The following is a 27955-nucleotide window of genomic DNA, read 5'->3' on the forward strand; positions in this document are numbered from 1 at the left end:
TGAGATCAGAAAGTTTATTGCAGGTCTGCTACTGCTCCACATTCTTGACCCGCAGCACGACAGGCACGGAGGTGCACGGGATCATGCCCAAGTCTGTGATCACCAGATCCACCAGCTCGGGGGGGGTAACATCATAGACCAGATTGAGAAGGCGCAGGGACGTGTTTTCCTTCCAGCCACCAAGCTGGGCTCCCTTCCTGGGCAGGATCAGGTCATCAGGGTCATCTACAGAGACAGAGTTAGGCACTAGGGTGCACCTGAAACTCCTTGTGGGGAGTTGCCTGGCACCAGGATAAACCCGCCCCCCCAGCCAAAGGAGCTGCCTGGCACATGACAGGCTCCTCCTTATTTTCCCAGCTGGCCAGAGGAGGGCGCCACCCTGGGACATGCTATGCATTGGGTGTAGAAGCACTAGGTGTAGGGGTGTGTCTAGACTACATGCCTCCTTCGACGGAGGCATGTAGATTAGCCAGATCGGAAGAGGGAAATGAAGCCGCGATTAAAATAATCGCGGCTTCATTTAAATTTAAATGGCTGCCCCGATCTGCCGATCAGCTGTTTGTCGGCAGATCGGGAGAGTCTGGACGCGATGCGCCGACAAAGAAGCCTTTCTTCATCGGCACAGGTAAACCTGGTTTCACGAGGCTTACCTGTGCCGATGAAGAAAGGCTTCTTTGTCGGCGCATCGCGTCCAGACTCTCCCGATCTGCCGACAAACAGCTGATCGGCAGATCGGGGCAGCCATTTAAATTTAAATGAAGCCGCGATTATTTTAATCGCGGCTTCATTTCCCTCTTCCGATCTGGCTAATCTACATGCCTCCGTCGAAGGAGGCATGTAGTCTAGACACACCCTAGGAGAAAGAAAGCCTGAAGCATGGGCCTGGTGCTTGAGCGAAAGTAAGCAAAAAATAGGCTGTGTCAAAAGCAAATTTTTGCCTGCAAGTCAGTGTCTCTTGGCACTAGAACTGCTAGCATGTATAGAAGCACATGAAGTATGTAAATACATGCCACCCGGACAGTACAAGGACAACCAGCTGAGTACGTGATCAAATAGTTGGAAACAACAAGGCTACGTCTACACTGGCCCCTTCTTCGGAAGGGGCATGCTAATTTTGAACTTGGGAATAGGGAAATCCGCGGGGGATTTAAATATCCCCCACGGGATTTAAATAAACATGTCCGCCGCTTTTTTTCCGGCTTGGGGAAAAGCCGGAAAAAAGCGTCTAGACTGGCGCGATCCTCCGGAATAAAGCCCTTTTCCGGAGGATCTCTTATTCCTATTTCAAAGTAGGATCCTCCGGAAAAGGGCTTTATTCCGGAGGATCGCGCCAGTCTAGACGCTTTTTTCCGGCTTTTCCCCAAGCCGGAAAAAAAGCGGCGGACATGTTTATTTAAATCCCGCGGGGGATATTTAAATCCCCCGCGGATTTCCCTATTCCCAAGTTCAAAATTAGCATGCCCCTTCCGAAGAAGGGGCCAGTGTAGACGTAGCCCAAGAGTGAAAGCAGAACAACGGGCAGTGTATGCTTTGGAGGAAAGTACATGGGGAGGTACCAAACGTGTCATTAGTGCGTAAGATGATATGTAGAGCGCATATCATAGATTGTTCATTTCTGTCTATAAATACTGGGGGGTACTCTGACTTAATTCTTTGGCCAGCCTAAGAGGCGTTAGTGAAATCCATACTATCAACTGAGTTGCATCCATTGTTCCGGGTACAAATACGTCGGGTCTCGAAGGCCATCTGGCTACCGACACTTATTAATGTACTTTGTTCAACAAGAAACCTGACTTGGGTGCTCTGGTGAAGTCTATTATGCTAGCTACCTACACAGAGCTGGCATGATATACTGAAGAAGCCTATGAAAACGCGAGCAACCAAACGTTTATCATCACTGGCGGAGCAGGAGACCTGTTAGGATGCCACAGCAGTGGACCCTGAATTTACAATACCGCTATCCTAAACTACTGCACTGGGGAGCATGCAGGGCACGTACCCAACTCATTGGAGACAAAGGAGTCAGTCTGCACCCGCTCACAGAACTTGTAGGTCTCGCAGCACACCAGCACAGGCACATTGTAGGCCTTGGACACCAGTGCAATCTGGGATGTCCCCACCCGTGACATGACAGAGCCGTTCGCTAGCAGCGCATGGGCCCCCAGCAATACCTTGGAGACCTGTGGGGAGACAGGGGAACCAGGTAAATTACCAATTAACAATCAATGGCAAGGCAGGCTCTGCCTCCAGCAACTCAGCAACATCCTCAGGCAGCTGCTCACTCACCTCGGGCAGCACGTAGGAGATGGCAGTGATCATGACATAAGTGCAGCGGATGCCCTCACGCACCAGCCTGCGTAGTGTGTCCCGTCCCTCCAGCCGTGGCCGACTGTCCACCACAATCACTCGGAAGGCACGCTTGGTGTGGGCGTCACATAGTGTGCGGTTCACTAAGGAGGAGCTAACGGCATCACAAGTGAATTCATGGAGCTTAAGGCAGGAAGGGACCATTAGTCTAATCTGCATATCAGAGGTTAGAGAACCGTAGCCAGTTACCCCAACACTGAGCCCAATAACACAATGACAGCCAGTGTGGATCTGACCCATAGCCAGAGGAAGAATCCACCACTGCCTGTGGCAGTTTGTCCCAAAGGCTCATCACCCTCACTTTCTACACTTTTCAACTTCTAATTTGTATCAGTTGCTACTTCACATTTATTTATTTATTTAAATATTTTGACCCCGCCCCTTTATTTAAAATATTCAAGGTAGCTTACAAAAATTTTTCAACAAAATACAAATATATATAAAAATTTAAAATACAAGACCCCAGAGGGACATAAAACCTGCTAAAAATATCGAGAAGAGGAACACACACATACAGACTCAAACACCAATAAAAGCACGAGTAAAAAGGGTGGCTTTAGCCTGACGCCATGTGAATATCCCGAGGAAGAGAATTCCACAGCCTGGGAGCAAAGGCTGAGAAGGCCCTGTTCCACGGTGATGTTAATCTTATCTCTGCAAGTGGGGGAACACTGAGCAGAGCCTCCTCAGCTGACTTCAATCCCCAGGCAGGTTCATATGGGAGAAGACGGTCCTTCAGATACCCCAGACCCAACCAGTTAGGGCTTTATAGGTCCTAACCAAAACCTTAAATTGTGCCCAGAAACATACTGGAAGCCAGTGCAGCTGCCAGAGCACTGGCATAATGTGCTCCATATAAAGAGTATTAGTTAAAACTTGAGCAGCCGCTTTCTGGACCAGCTGAAGTTTCCGAAGGCTCTTTAGAGGCAGCCCCACATAAAGTGCATTACAGTAATCCAGTCGGGATGTAACAAGAGCGTGGATCACTGTGGCCAAGTCATGCTTGTTCAGGAAGGGTCGCTGCTGGCCACCGAAGAAATCTGGTCCTCAAATGTTAAAAAAAGGGTCCAGGAGGACTCCCAAGCTGCGTACCTGTTCTTGCAGGGGGAGAGTAACCCCGTCGAGAACAGGTGCCACATTCCCGAACAGACAGCCTCCTGATCCACTTGTGAAATACTGCTTTTGTATTTCTTACTGCTGCCTTCACTTCCCCACTGACCCGGGATGGGCTAAGAGCCCAAGTTTTCGTTTCTTTTCTGTGACTGTGGAATCATGGGTTTTCAGCCTTCTGATGAATTTCTCTTAAAACCTGATTTCCATTCCCATTTTTCTAAGTTTTCCCTCTAGTCAATTTTGCTGATGAGAAATTAGCCTTTTCAAAGCACCAAGTATATTTCTGGTTGGGATTGTGTAGTTCGCCCACAGTGAATATAAGGAAGGGATCATCTGCCTAGGGAATCTCCCCCCTTACCATCCATAGACCAGGATGACATCACCATCACTGATCTTCTCGAAGGCATATTTGGAGATGGCTTCGGCAGCCAGTTGGATCTTCTCCCTCACGTATTTGTCAATGCTTTCCTGTAGTTTCCCCTTCGCCTGGGGGGACACAATGCCAGTCACTTTGGGGTCTGAGAGCTCTGACATCCTTCTGTTCGGCTCAGCCCACAAGCCCTGCCCTACCCCACAGCTGGCCATGCTCCACACTCCAACAGGGAAGGAACACTCCCATCCCATCCTATCTTGCCACCCCGGATGCCCTGACTGAGCCTCACAGCACACAGAGCCCCGCTGCTCTGGGGGCAGAAGGGAAGAGAACAGGTCTATGCTGCACAATTCAGCCAGGGCAGTGCCCATCCCCCATCTCATCCTCGTGAGCAGGGGGCAGGCTGCCCTGCAAGACACAGGCCTCAGGAGGAAACCTGAGGAAGTTACTCCCTCTCTCTCGCTTACAGCAACTGCCACTGCTGAAGCACCTCCCAGCTAGGAGGCCCCCAAAGCATGCCCCCATCACCCCACCCTTATGGGGAAGAACCAGGAACTGGTAACAGCTGCACAGAAATGCCACCAAATAGTTCAGAGCAGCAGATGAAGAAGGATCCTCTACAAAGCAAAGCAGGAGTTGGCTCAGCCACAGAGAAATGACCAGGCTGGAATCTGGGCAGGCCATGGGAGCTCACAATCTGACACACAGCACACAGCGAGGATATTTAATATGGTAGGGTTCTGCCATTACATCTCAACTGAGCATGACATGGCCTTCTACCAGCATTCCCAGTCAGTTGAGTGCCTGGGCGGCCACCCAGCAGAGATTCAGGTGCCACCAGCTGCGTAGCAGAACGCCCACAGCTGGCAGCCTGTGCTCCTACTGGCAGTGCACGTCTGCACGTGCCTCAGATCCAGAACAGCACCTCTGGGCCCCAGTGCTTGTTACAGCTGTGATGGACGATGACCAATTACTCTACCCTGTGCCCTGTTTCCTCGCCCATTTCTCTGCCTCACTCAGTGACAGTATCTGTAGCAGCCTCATGGGCAGGCCTGCCTGTAGCCCGTCAAACGGACAGGCCACGCTGCTGGGGTCCAGCTGTGTCCAGCTCACCTCCTCCTCCCGCAGGGTGCTGGACAGGCCCGAGATCTCTTTCTTGAGATATTTAATGGCGTTGCCCATGCTTGCGGAGAGGGGCCGACACTGGTTCAGGAAACTGCAGAAAGGAAACAAACAGTGAGATGCACGGACTGGAGCCAGGCCAGCAGCGCAGGGAGCAGGCAGAACCCTCAGACCTGGGCTCATCAGTAGGGATCGGCAGCTTTTCAACGTCTGCACAGAAGACTCTGCCTAGTAAAGACCAGCTGGGGCCAGCGGGAGGGACAGCAGCCTCGACTGTACTGTACAGCCTAGGACGGAGGGAGGGGCGGAGTGTGAACGGCAGCCCAGGCAGTGATGGGCAGTGGGGGGGAGGGGGAGAACCACAGGCTCAGTAACATCCAGCCCAGCCCCAAAGTCTCCAGGGAAGATTCTGCCTCCCACATCTCTCCACCTCACCTGATGTAGGGCTTCAGCTTGGCCACCAGGTCTCGTGATAGCTCCTCGCTGGGTGGGGTGGAGTAATCCCGGATCACCTGGAACAAGGTGGGTGAAGAAGCGTGACCCCTACGCCAGGACAGAGACCAGCCACCTGGCAGTAGGCTGGATGGGCAGGCAGGCAGGGCAGGCACGTTCCCCAGGCACATCTCCCAGGGGTGGACATGAACAGGGCTGGGATGCAGAGACTGCAGAAACCCTCGGCAGGGTGGGGCAAAGGTGTGGGACCTGACCCTGGCGCTAGCCCAGAGTACTCCCTGGGCAGGGTGGCAGGGCGAGTGGGGAAGGACTCCCCTGCAGGGACAGCTGCTGGGCTGGGCAGAGCAGACCCAGGGGCTGGGAAGTGTGAAAGGGGAAACGAAGCATTTCTATAAATACACTACTAGCAAGAGGAAGACAGGGTAGGCCCATTGCTCAGTGAGGAGGGGAAAACAATAACAGGAAACTTGAAAATGGCAGAGGTGCTTAATGACTTCTTTGTTTCAGTATTCACCAAGAGGTCTGATGATGAAGGAATTTCTAACATAGTGAATGCTAGTTGGAAGGGGGTAGGTTTAGAAAATAAAATAAAAAAGAACAAGTTAACAATGACTTAGAAAAGTTAGATGTCTGCAAGTCACCAGGGCCCGATGAAATGCATCCTAGAATACTCAAGGATAGAGGAAGTATCTGAGCCTTTAGTTATCACCTTTGAAAAATCCTGGAAGACAGGAGAGATTCCAGAAGACTGGAAAAGGGCAATCTAGTGCCCATCTATAAAAAGGGAAACAAGAACAACCCAAGAAACTACAGACCAGTCAGTTTAACTTCTGTGCCAGGAAAGATAATGGAACAAGTAATTAAGGAATTCATCTGCAAACATCTGGAAGATAGTAAGGTAATAGGTAACAGCCAGCATGGATTTGTAAAGAACAAATCATGTCAAACCATCCTGATAGCTTTCTTTGATAGGAAAACGAGTCTGGTGGATAAGGGAGAAGTGGTGGATGTGGTATACCTAGCCTTTAGTAAGGCATTTGGTACGGTCTTGCATGATCTTGCAGTAAGTTGAGGGTCAGTAACATGGAGTCAGCAGGCCTAAGGCCTGTAACATGAAAACAGCAACAGGCCTGCAATCTAGTGAGCAAGACTTTGGTTCAGTAACAGGAGCCAAGAAAGAGGCCCTATTGATAACTGTGTGACTGTGTAAGTTAGGTCGAGCATGGAAGGACACAGGGAGGCACTGGGTACAGTCTGTAAGCCAAAGGGGAGTAATGGAACATCTTAATAAGAAATGTCTTGGTACAAAAACTCCCTAAAAACTAATGTACATACCGACCTAGGTTCAGGACCGGGTCGGAACTGACAGCATGAGGGATAGTAAGTGAGCCCCCCTTCTGTAAGGTGAGGGGTGGTAACTAGGCAACAGAGGAGGTAACCTGGTACGTAAAGAAATGATGTAAGTTGTTTGTACCTGTCTATAAAAGGACACCGCAGAGGGTGCTCTCCAGCTGACCTGGGGGGGGGGGGGGGGCACTAGGCGCCTGAGCGGTAGGTGTCATTGCCTAAACTTACAGAGCGCACAGTAGCTTAACTCTGACTAAGTGCTGTTAATATCTGATATATGGCAATAGGCCTGCCCGGTGTTGGTACCTTGTCAACGTGGGCCATAGTGCCCAGTGCTGTAACATTGGACTGATCTCTGTTACCAACTGGTAGAGCTTCTCATTTGACAATAAACCTGCTCGACTGATTTCAAACCTTGTCTGCATCTGTCGTTTCCGGGGCCTCTCAGAGATCTCCTGTGTTGACCCAAATTCACGGGGTCTAACACTCTAGATAAAGGGAGTACCGATTGTTACGCACGCAGCCGAAAGTTTATCATCACCGACGGAGCAGAGGTCCTGTCAGGAGCGCGCCAGGACGACCATGACCAAACAACGCTGACACTGACAGTCCAGACCACCGAAGGTACCAAGGTACGAAAACACTGAGGGACAACACTTCTTATCAATAAACTAGGCAAATACAACTTAGATGGGGCTACTATAAGGAGGGTGCAGAACTGGCTGGATAACCATTCTCAGATAGTAGTTATTAACAGTTCACAATCCTGCTGGAAAGGCAGAACTGGGGTTCTGCAGGGCTCTGTTTTGGAGTTGGTTCTGTTCAATATGTTCATCATCAACAATTTAGATATTGGCATAGAGAGCGCACTTATTAAGTTTGTAGAAGATACTAAGCTGGGAGGGGTTGCAAGTGCTTTGGAGGAGAGGTCATAATTCAAAATGATCTGGACAAAGTGGAGAAATGGTGTGAGGTAAATAGAATGAAGTTTAATAAGGACAAATGCAAAGTGCTCCACTTAGGAAGGAACAATCCGTTCCCCACATACAGAATGGGAAGCGACTGTCTAGGAAGGAATTCTGCAGAAAGGCATCTAGGGGTCATAGCGGATCACAAGCTACATATGAGTCAACAGTGTGAAGCTGTTACAAAAAAAGTAAACCTGATTCTGGGATGCATTAGCAGGAGTGTTGTGAGCAAGACACAAGAAGTCATTCTTGTCGCTCTTCTCTGGACCCTCTCCAATTTCTCCACATCTTTCTTGAAATGCGGTGCCCAGAACTGAACACAGTACTCCAACTGAGGCCTAACCAGCGCAGCGTAGAACGGAAGAATGACTTCTCGTGTCTTGCTCACAACACACCTGTTAATGCATCTCAGAATCAGGTTTTCAAGTATCTAAAAGGGTGTTCCAAGAGGAGGGAGAAAATTGTTCTCCTTGGCCTCTGAGGACAGGACAAGAAGCAATGGGCTTAAACTGCAGCCAGGGAGGTTTCGGTTGGACAACTCCCTCCCTGTCAGGGTGGTTAAACACTGGAATAAGTTGTCTGGGGGGCTGTGGAATCTCCATCTCTGGAGATATTTCAGACCAGGTCAGACAGACACCTGTCAGGGATGGTTTAGACCAGGTGTGGGCAAAAGGGCCTCCGTGGGGCAGATCCGACCCGCCAAGTGGGTGGATCCAGCCCGCAGAGGCCCTGCCGCTCCACGCTCCCAGGCAAATTAGGATCTGGGGGCAGGGGGAGTGCGCCAAGCAGGAAAGATAGAAAATATGGCAAAAGACCAGCTTGGCTTAACAAGGAGATCTTGCACGATCTCAAAATAAAAAAGGAGTCTCATAAAAATGGAAACTAGGACAAACAACAAAGGATGAATATAGGCAAGCAACACGGGAATGCAGGGGCAAGATTAGAAAGGCAAAGGCACAAAATGAGATCAAACTAGCTACAGGCATAAAGGGAAACAAGAAGACCTTTTATAAATACATTAGAAGCAAGAGGAAGACCAAGGACAGGGTAGGCCCATTGCTCAGTGAGGGGGGAGAAGCAGTAACAGGAAACTTGGAAATGGCAGAGATGCTCAATGACTTCTTTGTTTCGGGCTTCACCGAGAAGTCTGGAGGTGTGCCTAACGTGGTGAATACAAGCAGAGAGAGGGTAAGTTTAGAAGATAGGATACACAAAGAACAAGTTAAAAATCACTTAGGAAAGTTAGATGTCAGCAAGTCACCAGGTCCTGATGAAATGCATCCCAGGATACTCAAGGAGCTGATAGAGGAGGTATCTGAGCCTTTAGCTATGATCTTTGAAAAATCATGGCAGACAGGGGAGATTCCAGAAGACTGGAAAAGGGCAAATATTGTGCCCATCTATAAAAAGGGGAATAAGAACAACCCAGGAAACTACAGACCGGTCAGTTTAACGTCTGTCCCAGGGAAGATAATGGAGCAGGTAATTAAGGAAATCATATGCAAACACTTGGAAGGTAATAAAGTGATAGGGAATAGCCAGCATGGGTTTGTGAAGAACAAGTCATGCCAAACTAATCTGATAGCTTTCTTTGATAGGATAACGAGCCTTGTGGATAAGGGAGAAGCAGTGGATGTCATATACCTAGACTTTAGTAAGGCATTTGATACGGTCTCGCATGATATTCTTATTGATAAACTAGGCAAATATAACTTAGATAGGGCCACGATAAGGTGGGTGCATAATTGGCTGGATAACCGTAGTCAGACAGTTGTTGTTAACGGTGCTAAATCCTGCTGGAAAGGGATAACAAGTGGAGTTCCGCAAGGGTCTGTTTTGGAACTCGTACTGTTCAATATCTTCATCAATGATGTAGATATTGGGATAGAGAGTACGCTTATTAAGTTTGCAGATGATACCAAACTGGGTGGGGTTGCAACTTCTTTGGAGGATACGGACATAATTCAAAATGACCTTGGCAAGTTAGAGAAATGGTCAGAGGTAAACAGGATGAAGTTTAATAAAGAGAAATGCAAAGTGCTGCACTTAGGAAGGAACAATCAGTTCCATACATACAAGATGGGAAGCGACTGTCTAGGAAGGAGCATGGCGGAAAGGAATCTAGGGGTCATAGTGGACCACAAGTTGAATATGAGTTTTGGGGCCAATTTTATTTAATCTTTTTATTGCTGATCTTGGCACCAAAAGTGGAAATGTCCTAATAAAATTTGCAGATGACACAAAGTTGGGAGCTATTGCCAATTCAGAAAAGGATCGGGATATCATACAGGAAGATCTGGATGATCTTGTAAATTGGAGTGATAGCAATAGGATGAAATTTAATAGTGAGAAGTGTACGGTTATGCATTTAGGGATTAATAACAAGCATTTTAGATATAAGCTGGGGACACATCAGTTGGAAGTAACGGAGGAGGAGAAGGACCTCGGAGTCCTGGTTGATTATAGAATGACTATGAGCCGCCATTGTGACACGGCCGTGAAAAAGGCTAATACGATCTTGGGATGTATTAGGCGAGGTATTTCCAGTAGGGATAAGAAGGTGTTAGTGCCATTATACAAGGCATTGGTGAGACCCCATTTGGAATACTGTGTGCAGTTCTGGTCTCCCACGCTTAAGAAGGATGAATTCAAACTGGAACAGGTACAAAGAAGGGCCACTAGGATGATCCGAGGAATGGAAAACCTGTCTTATGAAAGGAGACTCAAGGAGCTTGGCTTGTTTACTTTAACCAAAAGAAGGCTGAGGGGGGACATGATTGCTCTCTTTAAATATATTAGAGGGATAAATACCAGGGAGGGAGAGGAATTATTTAAGTTTAATACCAATGTGGACACAAGAACAAATGGATATAAGCTGGCTAGTAGGAAGTTTAGACTTGAGATTAGACGAAGGTTTCTAACCATTAGAGGAGTGAAGTTCTGGAACAGCCTTCCAAGGGAAGTAGTGGGGGCAAAAGATCTATCTGGTTTCAAGATTAAACTAGATAGGTTTATGAAGGGGATGGTTTGATGAGATAACAGGATCTTGGTATCTAGTTGACCATTCATTATCAGTGGGAAATAGGTCAACGGAGGGATGATAGGAGTTACTATAGAGAACTTTCTGGGTGTCTGGCTGATGAGTCTTGCCCACATGCTCAGGGTTTAGCTGATCGCCATATTTGAGGTCGGGAAGGAATTTTCCTCGAGGGTAGATTGGCAGAGGCCCTGGAGGTTTTTCGCCTTCCTCTGTAGCATGGGGTACAGATCACAGCTAGAGGATCTCTGCATCTTGGGGTCTTCAAAGTATTTGAAGGCTTCAATATCTGAGATATAGGTGAGAGGATTATTCTAGGAGGGGTGGGTGAGATTTTGTGGCCTGCACTGTGCAGGGGGTCAGACTAGATGATCATAATGGTCCCTTCTGACCTTGGAGTCTATGAGTCTATGAGTCAACAGTGTGATGCTGTTGCAAAAAAAGCAAATATGATTCTAGGTTGTATCAACAGGTGTGTTGCAAGCAAAACTCGTGAAGTCATTCTGCCGCTCTACTCTGCACTAGTTAGGCCTCAGCTGGAGTACTGTGTCCAGTTCTGGGCGCCACATTTCAAGAAAGATGTGGAGAAATTGGAAAGGGTAAAGAGAAGAGCGACAAGAATGATTAAAGGTCTAGAGAACATGGCCTATGAAGCCAGGCTTCATGAACTGGGCTTGTTTAGTTTGGAAAAAAGAAGATTAAGGGGGGGGACATGATAGCGGTTTTCAAATATCTAAAAGGGTGTCACAAGGAGGAAGGAGAAAATTTGTTCCTCTTGGTTTCTGAGGACAGGACAAGGAGTAATGGGCTTAAAGTGCAGCAGGGGAGGTTTAGATTGGACATTAGGAAAAAATTCCTAACTGTCAGGGTGGTCAAATATTGGAATAAATTGCCAAGGGAGGTGGTGGAATCTCCCTCTCTGGAGATATTTAAGAACAGGTTAGATAGACATCTGTCAGGGATGGTGTAGACGGAGCTTGGTCCTGCCATGAGGGCGGGGGGCTGGACTCGATGACCTCTCGAGGTCCCTTCCAGTCCTATTATTCTATGATTCTAAGTTTCCTCCGCTCTGGCCCTCAGAAGTACCAGGCGTTCCTAGCAGGGCAGGAGAAGACTTTGCGCGCCCCCCCATGCCCTCGGGTCCTGATTGGCCCGGGGTTGGGGGAGCACATGAAGCCTCCTCCCACCCTTTAAGTGCCATGCAGGGTGGGGCAGAGCAGGGGAAACTTTGCATGCTCTCCCATCCCCTGGCCCTGATTGGCCTGGGGGTAGGGGAGCGTGGGAAGTCTTCTCCCGGCCAGGGGCAATGGCACCTAGGAGGAAGGGGGGGCAGGCGGGCAAAGGTGCTCGGCCACCCCCAGACCAATCATGTTCTGGGGTTGGGGAACCTGGAGGTATCCCAGCCCCGCCCCTTCGGCGCGAGGCCTTGCCCCTTCCAGAGCAGCCCAGGGCCACTTCAGAAATTATTGCCCACCCCTGGTCTAGAAGGTGCTGGGTCCTGCCGAGAGGGCAGAGGACTGGACTCGACCTTTCGAGGTCCCTTCCAGTTCTAGGGTTCCATGAAAGCAGGGCTGGGATGGAACCGGTACTAGCAGAGGCAGGAAGGTAAGTCAAATGCCCAGAGGTGCTGGAGGGAGAGCACCAAGGTGTGTGAGAGCAAACCGTCCACCCCTCAGGGCTGGCAGCCGGCCAGAGTCTGATAGGGCCCAAAGGCCCGTGGCCCAGGTGAGGGCCTCCCTCCCTGCAGAAAGCTGCCTGTGGGAGCGGGTGAGCTCAAGAGAAGTGAAGAGCAGACAGCAGGCACGGAGCTGGGGTTTTAGCCACAGGAAGGACATGCTGCATGGTGTCAGGCTCTGTGCTTGGCATCAGCCTGGCAGTCAGGGAGAGCAGCATGGGCATGGCTGGGGGGGGGAGTCTAGAACCAGGATTTGGCAACCGTCTAGGTTAGTTATGGGTGGACTTTGCCCTGATATCCCATTTGTCTTGGTTTGCCTCTGCCTACCTCACCGGACCCTGCAGAGGGGCGCTGGCAGAGTGAGAGAGCAGGTCACCCAGACAACTGGGGGCAGGGCCATGGGGAGTGGGGGTGTGAGGTAGGGGCCCTGCAGAGCTGCAGGGCGGGGCAGGGGAGGTTGGGGTGCTCAGGGCTGGGGCCCAGCCATGGGGCGCAGCAGGGGCTGGGCTGCAGCAGTACCTGTCTGAAGACCTGCAGCAGGGCGAGGCAGCGGGCGTTGGAGCCGTTCAGCAGCCCCTGGGAGTACTGCAGGCCGAGGCGCACCACAGCCGGGTGGATCGCTATGGCAGGGATGCTGGGGACACAGGCAGGGCACAGATAAGAGGCCTTGGAGCTGGGCCACTCCATCAGAACAGAGGGGGAAGGACCAACAGCCCTAGTGCTGGATCACCCCTCCCCCCAGCTTCTATGGGAAGACCCTCAAGAGATCAACCTGCCAGAGAGAGGTACATACACCCTCCCCTCCCCCCCGGGCCTCCCATCGTATCCCATTGCCCCCCCACACCTGCCACCTGCCTGTCCGTTACTGCCCACAGCCCTCACTCCAACTGATGGCACTCTCAACACCCTCCCCCAGAGCATCCCTACAACCCCCTAGCCCCAGGGAGTCCTCATAACACCCCAATGCCCCCTGCCACTCCAGGCACCCCCAGGGCACCCCCAGCAACTGCCCACACTCACCCAGGAGACCTCCAGCACCAACACAACCCTCTGGCCCAGGCCCCCTATGTCTCACATTCTCCCTTAACCATCCATGTTACCCCTCCCCCAGACACCCCTAAACTCACATGCACCAGGTGTTCCCCCAGCCCTGTGCCCCACACGCACACCTCCAGCATGCCTCTTGTCCTAGCATGCCCCCCGGCCAGGGCTCACAGTTCACTTTCCCCCACCCCATCCCTGGCATGAGCACACGGGGCTCGGCAGCCCAACTCCACTGGGCTCTCCAGCTCCCCAACATCCAGGAAGGGCACATGGCAGCCTGGCTCCCTGGGCACAGCCCAGACCTCAGGACACAGAGCCAAGGGGGGCGCACGCACCTCATCTGCTGCGTCAGTGGCACCTTCCGGCTGTACTGGTGCAAGTGGGAGAAGAGGTTGACTTTGGCGCCATAGTCCGGCCTCAGAGGAACCTGGCATGGAAATTGCAGAGCATCCTGCTTCAGTGGAGGCCGGCAAAGGCCCTCTGCCAGCACAGCCTCCGATGGCATCCCCTGCCCCTCCGCATGGCTCGCCCCGCACCCCTGCCAGGCACTGCCCATCTGCCCCTCCCCATGGCACGCCCTGCACCCCTGCCAGGCACTGCCCATCTGCCCCTCCCCATGGCACGCCCTGCACCCCTGCCAGGCACTGCCCATCTGCATGGCATCCCCTGCCCCTCCCCATGGCTCGCCCCGCACCCCTGCCAGCCACTGCCCATCTGCATGGCATCCCCTGCCCCTCCCCATGGCTCGCCCCGCACCCCTGCCAGCCACTGCCCATCTGCATGGCATCCCCTGCCCCTCCCCATGGCTCACCCCGCACCCCTGCCAGCCACTGCCCATCTGCCCCTCCCCATGGCTCGCCCCGCACCCCTGCCAGCCACTGCCCATCTGCATGGCATCCCCTGCCCCTCCCTATGGCTCGCCCCGCACCCCTGACAGGCACTGCCCATCTACCCCTCCCCATGGCTCGCCCCACACCCCTGCCAGGAACTGCCCATCTGCCCCTCCCCATGGCTCGCCCCACACCACTGCCAGGCACTGCCCATCTACCCCTCCCCATGGCTCGCCCTGCTCCCCTGCCAGGCACTGCCCATCTGCCCCTCCCTATGGCTCGCCCCGCACCCCTGCCAGGCACTGCCCATCTGCCCCTCCCTATGGCTCGCCCCGCACCCCTGCCAGGCACTGCCCATCTGCCCCTCCCTATGGCTCGCCCCGCACCCCTGCCAGGCACTGCCCATCTACCCCTCCCCATGGCTCGCCCCACACCCCTGCCAGGAACTGCCCATCTGCCCCTCCCCATGGCTCGCCCCACACCACTGCCAGGAACTGCCCATCTGCCCCTCCCCATGGCTCGCCCCACACCCCTGCCAGGAACTGCCCATCTGCCCCTCCCCATGGCTCGCCCCACACCACTGCCAGGCACTGCCCATCTACCCCTCCCCATGGCTCGCCCTGCTCCCCTGCCAGGCACTGCCCATCTGCCCCTCCCTATGGCTCGCCCCGCACCCCTGCCAGGCACTGCCCATCTACCCCTCCCCATGGCTCGCCCCACACCCCTGCCAGGAACTGCCCATCTGCCCCTCCCCATGGCTCGCCCCACACCACTGCCAGGAACTGCCCATCTGCCCCTCCCCATGGCTCGCCCCACACCCCTGCCAGGAACTGCCCATCTGCCCCTCCCCATGGCTCGCCCCACACCACTGCCAGGCACTGCCCATCTACCCCTCCCCATGGCTCGTCCTGCTCCCCTGCCAGGCACTGCCCATCTGTCCCTCCCTATGGCTCGCCCCGCACCCCTACCAGGCACTGCCCATCTGCTCCTCCCCATGGCTCGCCCCGTACTCCTGCCAGGCACTGCCCATCTGCTCCTCCCCATAGCACGCCCCGCACCGCTTATTTCCCCCCTGGACAGTGCTTATCTGCCCCTTCCCATGGCATGTCCTGCACACCCCTGCCCCTAGCTGGGCACTGCCCACCCACCCCTACCTGTGGCATGCCATGCCCCCTGCCGGGCACTGCCCACCCGCCCCTCCCCATGGCCTGCCCCACACCCCTTATCCCCCCTGGGCACTGCCCACCCACCCCTCCCCATGGCCTGCCCCACACCCCTTATTCCCCCCTGGGCACTGCCCACCCGCCCCTCCCCATGGCCTGCCCCACACCCCTTATCCCCCCCTGGGCACTGCCCACCTGCCCCTCCCCATGGCCTGCCCCACACCCCTTATCCCCCCCTGGGCACTGCCCACCTGCCCCTCCCCATGGCCTGCCCCACACCCCTTATTCCCCCCTGGGCACTGCCCACCCGCCCCTCCCCATGGCCTGCTCCACGCCCCTTATTCCCCCCTGGGCACTGCCCACCTGCCCCTCCCCATGGCCTGCCCCACACCCCTTATTCCCCCCTGGGCACTGCCCACCTGCCCCTCCCCATGGCCTGCCCCACACCTCTTATTCCCCCCTGGGCACTGCCCACTTGTTCCTCCCCTTGGCCTGCCCCACCCCCGTAGCAAACTCCTGCTGGGCGCCGCTCACCTGCACCCTCCTCAGCTGGCCCATGGAATGCCCCTTATCCCAGCCAGCCAGGCACATCCCTGACACCCCCTCGCTTGGACCCTGCCAGGTCGGCCTGTGACTAGGGGAAAGGGTCCATATCCACACTGGCATCACGAGCTGCTTAGTAACCAAGCACAAGACCAGCGTAATCAGTGCAATGGGAGCAGGTTTTAGGGTGCCTGGGATTAACCCTTTGTGGGAGGAGTGCCAAGCCCAGGCTTTGACTTACTGGGCAATGCCCCCGATTTGTGGAGACAGAACAGGGACAGGGCAACCACAGGGCAGAGCCACACTCAGCATGGCCAGGCCCCAAAGTCCCTCCCGGGCCGGCGAGTTCAGTTGCGAAAGCAGTTGAACAAGGTCCCTAGCTTGGGGCTGTCATGATCATGAGGGTTAGCCAGCAGCCTGGGGACTAAGGGGTTAACTATGTCCCTTACCTAGCCAGGTGGGGCGGCCAATAGGACTGCAGGTAGAAATTTCAAGCTGGGACAAAGGAATTTTTGGGTTTTCCCTTCTTTGTTCTGGGCAGTTCTCTCCAGCTATTGAGGGGGACAGACACTGTCTCCCTCCAAGAAAAGACTCTTTCTTCACTTTCTGTAAGTAGGGTAAAGTGGAGATAAATCCGTCAGGTTTTCTTGTTTATAGTTTGGATTTGGGATCTGCTGTCTGTGCACTTTAAACAAAATGTTTTGGCTTTCCTTTGTAACTAAGTTCTAGGCCCATGGAGTTTCTCCATGAGTGTATTATTTTGTTACTTTTCCAATTAATTGTTACGCTTGCAGCAGGAATAGTGCGGTATAATAAACGTTTTCTCGTTTCCTTTTATTAACCAGGTATTGGTTAATGGTGGGGTCCTGCTTTTTACTTTAGGGCGTGAGATTTTCCCAAATGCTCTCTCCCCTGGTTTATTTATTAATTTGGGTGGTGGCAGTGGAAATTCTATCCCCAAAATCTAGGGTTTTAAGATTCTGGGGGGAAGTTTTATACCAAAGCCTGGTAGATAAGATTTTGGGGTACACTTGCTGGCCCTCACTCCTCCATTTATTGTGCCAGAGTGGGGAAGGAGCCATGACGGGGTGATGGGAGACTCTTAGCTTTGGCCACAGCTAAGTGCAGCCAGAAGGGATTGCCCCAGGTACCACCTGTCCAGGCATGCAGCCACCCCATCTGCCTGCCCTGCCTCAGCTGATCACTGCACTGCCTCCAACTGCTCCCAAGAGCTGAAGTCTGCTCCGCCAGGTTCAGAAGGGAGCCCATGCACCAGGGTGCTGGTCCCAAAACATCTTTACAGCCCTCAAACTGCCCATGACATGCCCCTGCAGAGACAGCTTGCTAGCCATTACGCCAGCAGACCAAGCACAGCAAACATGCAGCAAACATCCCCTTCCTGGAGATGAAGCCATGCAATATTCTCTGGGGTCCTTCCCCCAGCCCGCCCTTGGCACCCCGCAGTGCTGGTACCTGCTGCCGCTCCAGCTTCTTCGCTAATCTCTTCTGGGCTGCTGGGTCGTCCACCTGCACGTGCTCCGGCACACGCTTCACCACTAGCAGGAGAGCAAGGAGGGCAGGCTGAGCTAGGTGCTAGGGTGTGGGAGGGCAGGATTCCAACACAGAGCCCCCAAGAAACAGGGAAGAACAGCACGGGTTGACCCAGCCACAGGGGATAAGCCACGACCAGCGACCTGGGCCCTGGGGCACACCCACAGTGATGAGGCATCCAGCAGGAGTGGAGGGCAAAAGAATTTGGAGACATGGCGGGGGGGAACAAGGCTAGAAGCACAATGGCAGCAACCTGGGCACAGGGGCAGTACCACCCAGGCCACTGCCCCAGGCTCCCTGCCAGCTTACTCAGCCCCATTGTGGGTCTCCCTTTGGCTCACCCAGCCCATTTGGGGGCACTGGCCTAGGCCCCTGCTGGCTCGACCAGCCTTGGGTGCCCTGTTGGCTCACCCACCCCACCCGGAGAGCTGCTCCGTGCCCTGTTGGCTCACCCAGCCCCACCCAGGAGCTGCTCCGTGCCCTATCGGCTCGACCACAATCCTGCTGGAAGGGCATAACAAGTGGGGTTCCGCAGGGGTCTGTTTTGGGACTGGTTCTATTCAATAACTTATCAACGATTTAGATATTGGCATAGGCAGTACGATTATTAAGTCTGCAGGTGATACCAAGCTGGGAGGGGTGGCAAGTGCTTTGGAAAGAGGGTCAGAATTCAAAATGATCTGGACAAACTGGAGAAATGGTCTGAGGTCAACAGGATGAAGTACAGGCAGTCCCTGGGTTACATGGATCCGACTTACATCAGATCCCTACTTACAAACGGGGTGAGGCAACCCCGCACTAGCTGCTTCCCCCCAGCAGACCAAGGAGACGCGAAGCTAGCGCCCCCCCCCCAGCAGACCAAGGAGACGTGGAGCGGCTTTTCTCAGCAGACACCTCAGCTTGAGAATAAAGGACTGAGGGAAGTGAAGTGTGGGAGAATAAAACTGAGCTCTGGAGAAATGTTTGGCTAGAGTTTCCCCTACAATATGTACCAGTTCCGACTTACATACAAATTCAACTTAAGAACAAACCTACAGTCCCTATCTTGTACGTAACCCGGGGACTGCCTGTATAACAAGGACAAATGCAAAGTGCCCCACTTAGGAAGGAACAATCCATTCCACACGTACAGAATCATACAATACTAGGACTGGAAGGGTCCTTGAGAGGTCATCGAGTCCAGTCCCCTGCCCTCACTGCAGGACCAAATACTGTCTAGGCCATCCCCGATAGACATTTATCTAACCTAATCTTAAATATCCCCAGAGATGGGGATTCCATAACCTCTCTGAGCAATTTATCCCAGTGTTTGACTACCCTTCCAGTTAGGAACTTTTTCCTAATGTCCTAATGCAGTTTAAGCCCATTGCTTCTTGTTCTATCCCCAGAGGCCAAGATGAACAAGTTTTCTCTTTCCTCCTTATAATACCCTTTTAGATACCTGAAAACGGCTCTCATGTCCCCCCTCTAATGGCAAGATTAGAAAGGCAAAGGCACAAAATGAGATCAAACTAGCTACAGGCATAAAAGGAAACAAGAAAACCTTTTATAAATACATTAAAAGCAAGAGGAAGACCAAGGACAGGGTAGGCCCATTGCTCAGTGAGGAGGGAGAAGCAGTAACAGGAAACTTGGAAATGGCGGAGATGCTCAATGACTTCTTTGTTTCGGGCTTCACCGAGAAGTCTGGAGGTGTGCCTAACGTAGTGAATACAAGCAGAGAGAGGGTAAGTTTAGAAGATAGGATACACAAAGAACAAGTTAAGAATCACTTAGGAAAGTTAGATGTCAGCAAGTCACCAGGTCCTGATGAAATGCATCCCAGGATACTCAAGGAGCTGATAGAGGAGGTATCTGAGCCTTTAGCTATGATCTTTGAAAAATCATGGAAGACAGGGGAGATTCCAGAAGACTGGAAAAGGGCAAATATTGTGCCCATCTATAAAAAGGGGAATAAGAACAACCCAGGAAACTACAGACCGGTCAGTTTAACGTCTATCCCAGGGAAGATAATGGAGCAGGTAATTAAGGAAATCATATGCAAACACTTGGAAGGTAATAAAGTGATAGGGAATAGCCAGCATGGGTTTGTGAAGAACAAGTCATGCCAAACTAATCTGATAGCTTTCTTTGATAGGATAACGAGCCTTGTGGATAAGGGAGAAGCGGTGGATGTCATATACCTAGACTTTAGTAAGGCATTTGATACGGTCTCGCATGATATTCTTATTGATAAACTAGGCAAATATAACTTAGATAGGGCCACGATAAGGTGGGTGCATAATTGGCTGGATAACCGTAGTCAGAGAGTTGTTGTTAACGGTGCTAAATCCTGCTGGAAAGGGATAACAAGTGGAGTTCCGCAAGGGTCTGTTTTGGGACCCGTGCTATTCAATATCTTCATCAATGATGTAGATATTGGGATAGAGAGTACGTTTATTAAGTTTGCAGATGATACCAAACTGGGTGGGGTTGCAACTTCTTTGGAGGATAGGGACATAATTCAAAATGACCTTAGCAAGTTAGAGAAATGGTCAAAGGTAAACAGGATGAGGTTTAATAAAGAGAAATGCAAAGTGCTGCACTTAGGAAGGAACAATCAGTTCCATACATACAAGATGGGAAGCGACTGTCTAGGAAGGAGCATGGCAGAAAGGGATCTAGGGGTCATAGTGGACCACAAGTTGAATATGAGTCAACAGTGTGATGCTGTTGCAAAAAAAGCAAATATGATTCTAGATTGTATCAACAGGTGTGTTGTAAGCAAAACTCGTGAAGTCATTCTGCCGCTCTACTCTGCACTAGTTAGGCCTCAGCTGGAGTACTGTGTCCAGTTCTGGGCGCCACATTTCAAGAAAGATGTGGAGAAATTGGAAAGGGTACAGAGAAGAGCGACAAGAATGATTAAAGGTCTAGAGAACATGACCTATGAAGCCAGGCTTCATGAACTGGGCTTGTTTAGTTTGGAAAAAAGAAGATTAAGGGGGGACATGATAGGGGTTTTCAAATATCTAAAAGGGTGTCACAAGGAGGAAGGAGAAAATTTGTTCCTCTTGGTTTCTGAGGACAGGACAAGGAGTAATGGGCTGAAAGTGCAGCAAGGGAGGTTTAGATTGGACATTAGGAAAAAATTCCTAACTGTCAGGGTGGTCAAATATTGGAATAAATTGCCAAGGGAGGTGGTGGAATCTCCCTCTCTGGAGATATTTAAGAACAGGTTAGATAGACATCTGTCAGGGATGGTGTAGACGGAGCTTGGTCCTGCCTTGAGGGCGGGGGGCTGGACTCGATGACCTCTCGAGGTCCCTTCCAGTCCTATGAGTCTATGATTCTCTTTTCTAAACTAAACTAATGGGAATGGGAAGTGACTGTCTAGAAGGAGTACTGCAGAGAGGGATCTAGGGGTCAGAGTAGACACAAGCTAAAGAACATGTGCTATGAGGGAAGACAGAAATAATTGGGGTTGTTTAGTTTAGAAAAGAGAAGACTGAGAGGGGACATGATAGCTGTTTTCAAGTACCTAAAAGGGTGTTACAAGGAGGATAAAACTGTTCTCCTTGGCCTCTGACGACAGGACAAGAAGCAATGGGCTTAAACTGCAGCAAGGGAGGTTTACATGGGCATTAGGAAAAACTTCCTACCCAGGGTGGTGAAACACTGGAATAAGTTGCCTAAGGAGGTTGTGGAATCTCCATCACTGGGGAGCAGGTTGGACAGAAACCTGTCAGGGATGCTCTAGACCACGGCTACTAAACATGTGGCCGGCAGCCCATTTGTTTGCAGACCACGGTGCAGTTTGGGTTAATATGTGTTTTAATAGTTAAATTCCTGGACCGCTGTGAAGCCAAAACAAAAAAGTAGTCAATAGAATGGTCTTCTGTTGATATGCATTTTAGTAGTTATATTCCTGGACTGCCAGTGCTCATTAAAAGTGCTGGCATAGGGGTGGAAATGGGTAAATATTGCATTTTATTAATATAATCAGATCTGACTAAAATGGGGCGTGTTGTGTGGTCTTGCCTTAATCTTTGTACTTGTGACCATTAGTGTGAAAGAAACTATTTGCATATATATTTGCATGTAGATGCAACCACTCTTAAGCTGCGGCCCTTGGCATGGACTGTGAGTATCACTGTGGCCCCTGGGGCTTCCAAAGTTGAGTAGCCCTGATCTAGACGTTGCTTGGTGCTGCCGTGGAGACAGGGGACTGGACTCAATGACCTCTCAAGGTCCCTTCCAGTCCTAGTGTTCTATGATTCTATGACCAGCCTTGGGTGCTCTGCCAGCTCACCTAGCCCCACCATTGCACCAGGTCCCTCATGGCTCACCCAGCAGACACCGTGCCTCCCATGGCTCATCCAAATCCACCCAGTGGGCACCGCACTTCTCACAGCTCTTCCAGCCTCATGCCGTGGGCACTGTCCCTGCCCCCCCCATAGCTCATCTAGCCTCACCCAGGGGGACTGCTCCTCCCACCACTTGCCCAGTGCCACCCTGCGGCTCATCCATCCCCGCATAGCAGACACTGGGCCCCTGGCACTTCCTCTGGGCCCACTGTGGCTTGTCCAGCCCCACCCAGTGGGTACTGCACCTCCCGCAGTTCATCCAGCCCCACCCAGCAGGCACTGGGCCCCCCCCCACGGCTAATCAAGCCCCACTCAGTGGGCACTGGGTCCCCCCGTGGCTCGTCATACCCACCCAGCGGGCATTGCAGCACTCCCCTTTGAGGAGGGGAGCAGCCATGGCATGACAGCTCTATCCTTACTGGATTGAGGCTCGTTAGGCACCAGCCTCGGCTTGGCCGGCACAGCTGCTGAGGTTGACTCCACTTTCTTGGTTTGTTTCAGGGCACGCTCGGCTTCCTGCTTGGCACGGCGCTCTGCTCGCAGCTCCGCCTTGCTCTTCGCCCCCACCTGCTTCTCGCTGCCAACCGGGCCCTCACTAGGCACTGTGGCTGGCACAGCTGCTATGAGAGAGAAGCGAGCTGGAGCCTGTCCACACCCCAGGCACATGGAGCACATGGCCCGTGGGGGGCAGCCCAACAAGCAGGCACTCAACTAGGCCTGCCACAGACTGCCAGGCACTGGGCCTCCAGCCCGACCAGCAGAATAGGGTGAGAGATTATGCCATATACTATCCAAAAAACTGAGGAACCACCTGATGAGCATCCTGTACAGCAAACAGGAAAACATCAAAAAAGAGCTCTCCAATCTGGAGTCTCTCCTAAAACACCAACCTTCTGCACAAGTGGACTTTACTAAAACAAGACAGGAGATCTACATTGCACACTTCACTTCTCTACAGAGGAAAAAGCTGTCTAAAATCCTACCTGCCACATGGGGCCACAACAATGGGACCCCTAACTCACCCAGCAATATCGTCAATCTCTCCAACTACACACTCAGCTCGGCAGAAGAATCTGTTCTATCTCGGGGACTCTCTTTTTGCCCCGCCACCCCCACTAACATGATTCAGTTCTGCGGTGATCTGGAAGCCTACTTTCACCGTCTCCGTCTCAAGGAATACTTCCAACACGACACTGAACAGTGCGCTGACACACAGATACCTTCCCACCAACAGCACAAGAAGAAGAACTCCACATGGACTCCTCCTGAGGGCCGAAATGACAGTCTGGATCTCTACATAGAATGCTTCCGCCGACGTGCACAGGCAGAAATTGTGGAAATTCAGCATCGCTTGCCTGGTAACCTCAGTCGTGCAGAACGCAATGCCATCCACAGCCTCCGGAACAACTCTGACATTATAATCAAAGAGGCTGACAAAGGAGGTGCTGTTGTCATCATGGACAGGCCTGACTACCTAAAGGAGGCTGCCAGACAACTCTCCAATACCAAATTCTACAGGCCCCTTTCCTCAGATCCCACTAAGGAATACACTAAGAAACTGCACCATCTGCTCAGGACACTCCCTAAACAAACACAGGAACAAATCGACACACCCTTAGAGCCCCGACCAGGGTTGTTCTATCTATTACCCAAGATCCACAAACCTGGAAATCCCAGACGCCCCATCATCTCGGGCATTGGCACTCTCACTGAAGGACTGTCTGGCTATGTGGACTCTCTGCTCAGACCCTACGCCACCAGCGCTCCCAGTTACCTTCGTGACACTACGGATTTCCTGAGAAAACTACACTGCATAGGTGATCTTCCAGAAAACACAATCCTAGCCACCATGGATGTAGAGGCTCTCTACACAAACATCCCACATGCAGATGGAGTACAAGCTGTCAGGAACAGTATTCCTGATGATGCCACAGCACAACTGGTGGCTGAACTCTGTGAATTTATCCTCACACACAACTATTTCAGATTTGGTGACAACATATACCTCCAGACCAGTGGCACTGCTATGGGCACCCGCATGGCCCCACAATACGCCAACATTTTTATGGCCGACCTGGAACAACGCTTCCTCAGCTCTCGTCCACTTACACCCCTTCTCTACCTATGCTACATCGATGACATCTTCATCATCTGGACCCATGGGAAGGAGACTCTGGAAGAATTTCACCATGATTTCAACAGCTTCCACCCCACCATCAACCTCAGCATGGACCAATCTACACGGGAGGTCCATTTCCTGGACACCACGATACAAATAAGTGACGGTCATATCAATACCATCCTATACCGAAAACCTACCGACCGCTATACTTACCTGCATGCCCCCAGTTTCCATCCCGGACACACCACACGATCCATTGTTTACAGCCAAGCACTGAGGTACAACCGCATATGCTCCAACCCCTCAGACAGAGACCTACACCTACAAGATCTTCAACAAGCATTCTGTAAACTGCGATACCCACACGAGGAAGTGAGGAGACAGATTGACAGAGCCAGACGTGTACCCAGAAGCCTCCTGCTACGGGACAAGCCCAAGAAAGAAACCAACAGAACACCACTGGCCATCACCTACAGTCCCCAGCTAAAACCTCTCCAACGCATCATTAGTGATCTTCAACCCATCCTGGACAATGATCCCTTGCTTTCACAGGCCTTGGGAGGTAGGCCGGTCCTTGCCCACAGACAACCCGCCAATCTGAAGCATATTCTCACCAGCAACTACACACCGCACCATAATAACTCGAACTCAGGAACCAATCCTTGCAACAAACCTCGGTGCCAACTCTGCCCACATATATACACCAGCAACACCATCACAGGACCTAACCAGATCAGCCATACTGTCACTGGTACATTCTCCTGCACATCCACCAACGTAATATATGCCATCATGTGCCAACAATGCCCCACTGCTATATACATCGGCCAAACAGGACAGTCCCTACGAAAAAGAATCAATGGACACAAATCTGATATTAGGAATGGCAACATACAAAAACCTGTAGGGGAACACTTCAATCTTCCTGGACACACTATTGCAGATCTAAAAGTAGCCATCCTGCAGCAAAAAAACTTCAGGACCAGACTTCAAAGAGAAACTGCTGAGCTACATACAGTTCATCTTTAAGTTTGACACAATCAACTCTGGATTAAACAAAGACTGTGAATGGCTTGCTAACTACAAAAGCAGCTTCTGCTCTCTTGGAATTCACACCTCCAGATCAGCTGCTAGAAGTGGGCCTCATCCTCCTTGATTGGATCCACCTCGTCATCTCCAGCCTGATCCTGGCCTGCATATTTATACCTGCCTCTGGAAATTTCCTCTACATGCATCTGACGAAGTGGGTCTTTGCCCACGAAAGCTTATGCTCCTACACTTCAGTTAGTCTATAAGGTGCCACAGGACTCGTCGCTTTTAAAGAAATCTGTTGTGGAACATTTTAACTTGCTGGGTTACTCATTTATGGATCTCAAAGTTACCACACTATTACAAGCCAATTTAAAAAAAAACAGCTTGAAAGGAAACTTGCAAAACTTAATTGCATTTACAAGTTTGATACCTGCAATAGAGGTTTAAACAAAGACCTTAACTGGATTACCAGCTACATTCCACATCCTAATGACATAAAAAGCCAAGCACTGAGTACTCAAGAGTACTTAGACCCCACTCTATCAGCTTCATTTAGCATGGACACACTGACCATTTTTTTCCCATTTTTTCCCTTTTCTTTCCCTCCCCATTCCCTTTTTCTTTGCTATTTATTTTGCAACCTGGACCCGGTAACTCCATTCATCTGAAGAAGTGAGTTGTGCCACAAAAGCTCATGATACCATCTCCATTTTTGTTGGTCTCTAAGGTGCTGCAGGACTATTAGTTGTTTTTTAAGTTTTGGAGGGGAATTCTGTGTCAAGTTTTATGAGGCCCGTGTATGCCTCAGTTTCCCCTCTGTGCTGCATCATTGCCAAGTGGGTGAAAATGGGCTGTGTGCTCCCAGGGCAGGGGGAGACCGGGGTGGGGGCTTGGACAGAGCTTGAGGGTCACAACTGGGCAGAGCTCTGGCAACTCAGAACAGACTCTTCTGGAAGGCGTGTCTGGCCACACTGGCTGGGTGCCTCACAGACACAGGGGGTGCGCTACTCCCCAAGATGGTACAAGGCTCCTGCAGGGTCTGTCCCAGCAGGACTCACTGCTTGGAGCTCATGGGAGCACAGGGGTGGCAAACCCGAGACCCAGTCTCAGGAGGTGATGAAGCTGAGTGGCTCACCTGAGGAGGAGGGAGACCCAGAGAAGGTCTGGCCCAACTGTCCCCAGGCAGGAGCATAACCCTGACTCTGTGGGTCCATGATAGGGGCACATCCTGCCCTGCCTCCCAGAGAAGGGGCAACACCCCACCCTGCTGTACCTGGCAACTGAGTATGGGGCTGCCCAAGGATGGGGGAGTCAGCTGGTTGCCCCATCTCATCTCTCCGCTTCTTCTTCTGCTGCTTTTTCTCCTTCCGCAGCTGCAACTTTTCCTCCTTGGAGAGTCCCTGGGTGTGTGGTGGGGAGCCCCAAATCAGTGCAGCCAACCCCATGGGCAGCCAGCCCAGCCTCCACCCCAGTGACAGCCACACTACAGCCAGTTCATCCCCTCCAGGCCTTGTCCCCCCAGACCTCTGCCTGCAGCCAGCCCACCTGCACCCACCTTTGCCTGCAGCCAGTCTGGGCCCCGAGACCCTGCCTGCAGGTAGCCTAGTCACCCCAACCCCAACATGCAGCTAGCCTGGCCCCCCTCATCCCCTGCCTGCAGACAGTCCAGCCCCCCCAGTCCCAGTCCGCAGCCAGCCCAGCCCCCACAGTACCTCCAGGACCCCTGCAGCCCCCCCACCCGCAGGCAGCCCAACGCCCTGTAACCCCCCGCCAGACGGATTCCCGGAGAGACCCCGGCCCAGGGCCCCTCACCTGTGGGGCTGCAGGCTGCCCGCCTGCCAGCGGGGGTCCGACTCCTGGAACAGACAAGCAGGGTGTGAGGAGACAGTGCCGGGGACGGGCCGATACACGGGGGGGAGGAGGGGAGATACCGGGGCGGGGCCCATACACAGGGAGAAGGGTATGGGGGGGGGGGTGATACCGGGGCGGGGCAGATACCAGGGCAGGGCCGATACGCAGGACGGGGGTGATGCGGGGGGGTACCGGGGCGGTGCTGATACGCGGAGGGGGTGATGCGGGGGGGTACCGGGGCGGGGCCGATACGCAGGGGGGGGACGCGGGGGGGGGTACCGGGGCGGGGCCGATACGCGGGGGGGGGGGGGGGGGTACCGGGGCGGGGCCGATACGCGGGGGGGGGGGGGGGGGTACCGGGGCCGGGGCCGATACCGGCGGGGTCCGTCCCGCGCCATCCTCACCGCTCAGCCCGTCCCGCGCCGCCATCGCTGCCGCCTGCGCCGGGCCCGGCCCCTCACAGCGCCCCCGCCGGCCGGAGGGTAGAACCGCCCCTGCTGGGGGCTAGAACCCGCCTCTGTGGGGGGGGGATAGAACCCGCCTCTGGCGTAGGGGGATAGAACCCGCCTCTGGCTGGGGGGGGATAGAACCCGCCTCTGTAGGGGGGGGGATAGAGCCACCTCTGGCGTAGGGGGATAGAACGAGCCTCTGGCTGGGGGGGGGATAGAACCCGCCTCTGTAGGGGGGATAGAACGAGCCTCTGGCTCGGGGGGGGGGGGGGAGATAGAACCCGCCTCTGTGGGGGGGGGATAGAGCCGCCTCTGCCGGGGGGGGGATAGAACCCGCCTCTGACTGGGGAGGATAGAACCCACCTCTGGCTGGGGGGATAGAGCCTCCTCTGCCACGGGGGAGGGATAGAACCCACCTCTGGCTGGGGAGGGAATAGAGCCGCCTCTGTGAGGGGGATAGAACCTGCCTCTGGCTGGGGGGGAATAGAGTCACCTCTGGGTGGGGGGGGATAGAACCCTCCTCTGCCGGTGGGGATAGAATCCGCCTCTGGCTGGGGGGGATAGAGCCT

The 27955-nt window shown here is 52.8% G+C and overlaps 1 protein-coding gene across 4 annotated transcripts; it reads right to left on the reverse strand.

Annotated features, from left to right (window-relative positions):
* Positions 1 to 27453, reverse strand: EIF2B4 (eukaryotic translation initiation factor 2B subunit delta). 4 transcript variants are annotated; one of them, XM_089776930.1, is made up of 13 exons: positions 27342 to 27453; positions 26899 to 26942; positions 26360 to 26486; positions 22352 to 22549; positions 17509 to 17591; positions 13835 to 13926; positions 12975 to 13089; positions 5411 to 5487; positions 4967 to 5069; positions 3839 to 3966; positions 2287 to 2461; positions 2000 to 2180; positions 1 to 225 (listed from the first exon to the last, which is right to left on the reverse strand). In XM_089776930.1, exons 1-13 carry the CDS (start codon positions 27364 to 27366, stop codon positions 29 to 31), a joined length of 1545 nt encoding a protein of 514 aa, XP_089633056.1. In that variant the 5' UTR covers positions 27367 to 27453; the 3' UTR covers positions 1 to 28. The 4 variants fall into 4 exon arrangements, with proteins under 4 accessions (XP_089633056.1, XP_089633055.1, XP_089633057.1 ...); XM_089776929.1 differs by having other exon boundaries at positions 22352 to 22552; XM_089776931.1 differs by lacking the exon at positions 22352 to 22549.
* Positions 27454 to 27955: the final 502 nt, after the last annotated feature.

This window comes from Pelodiscus sinensis, chromosome 3 (assembly GCF_052426305.1).
Source record: "Pelodiscus sinensis isolate ZL-2025 chromosome 3, ASM5242630v1, whole genome shotgun sequence".
NCBI classification, from domain to species: Eukaryota; Metazoa; Chordata; order Testudines; family Trionychidae; genus Pelodiscus; species Pelodiscus sinensis.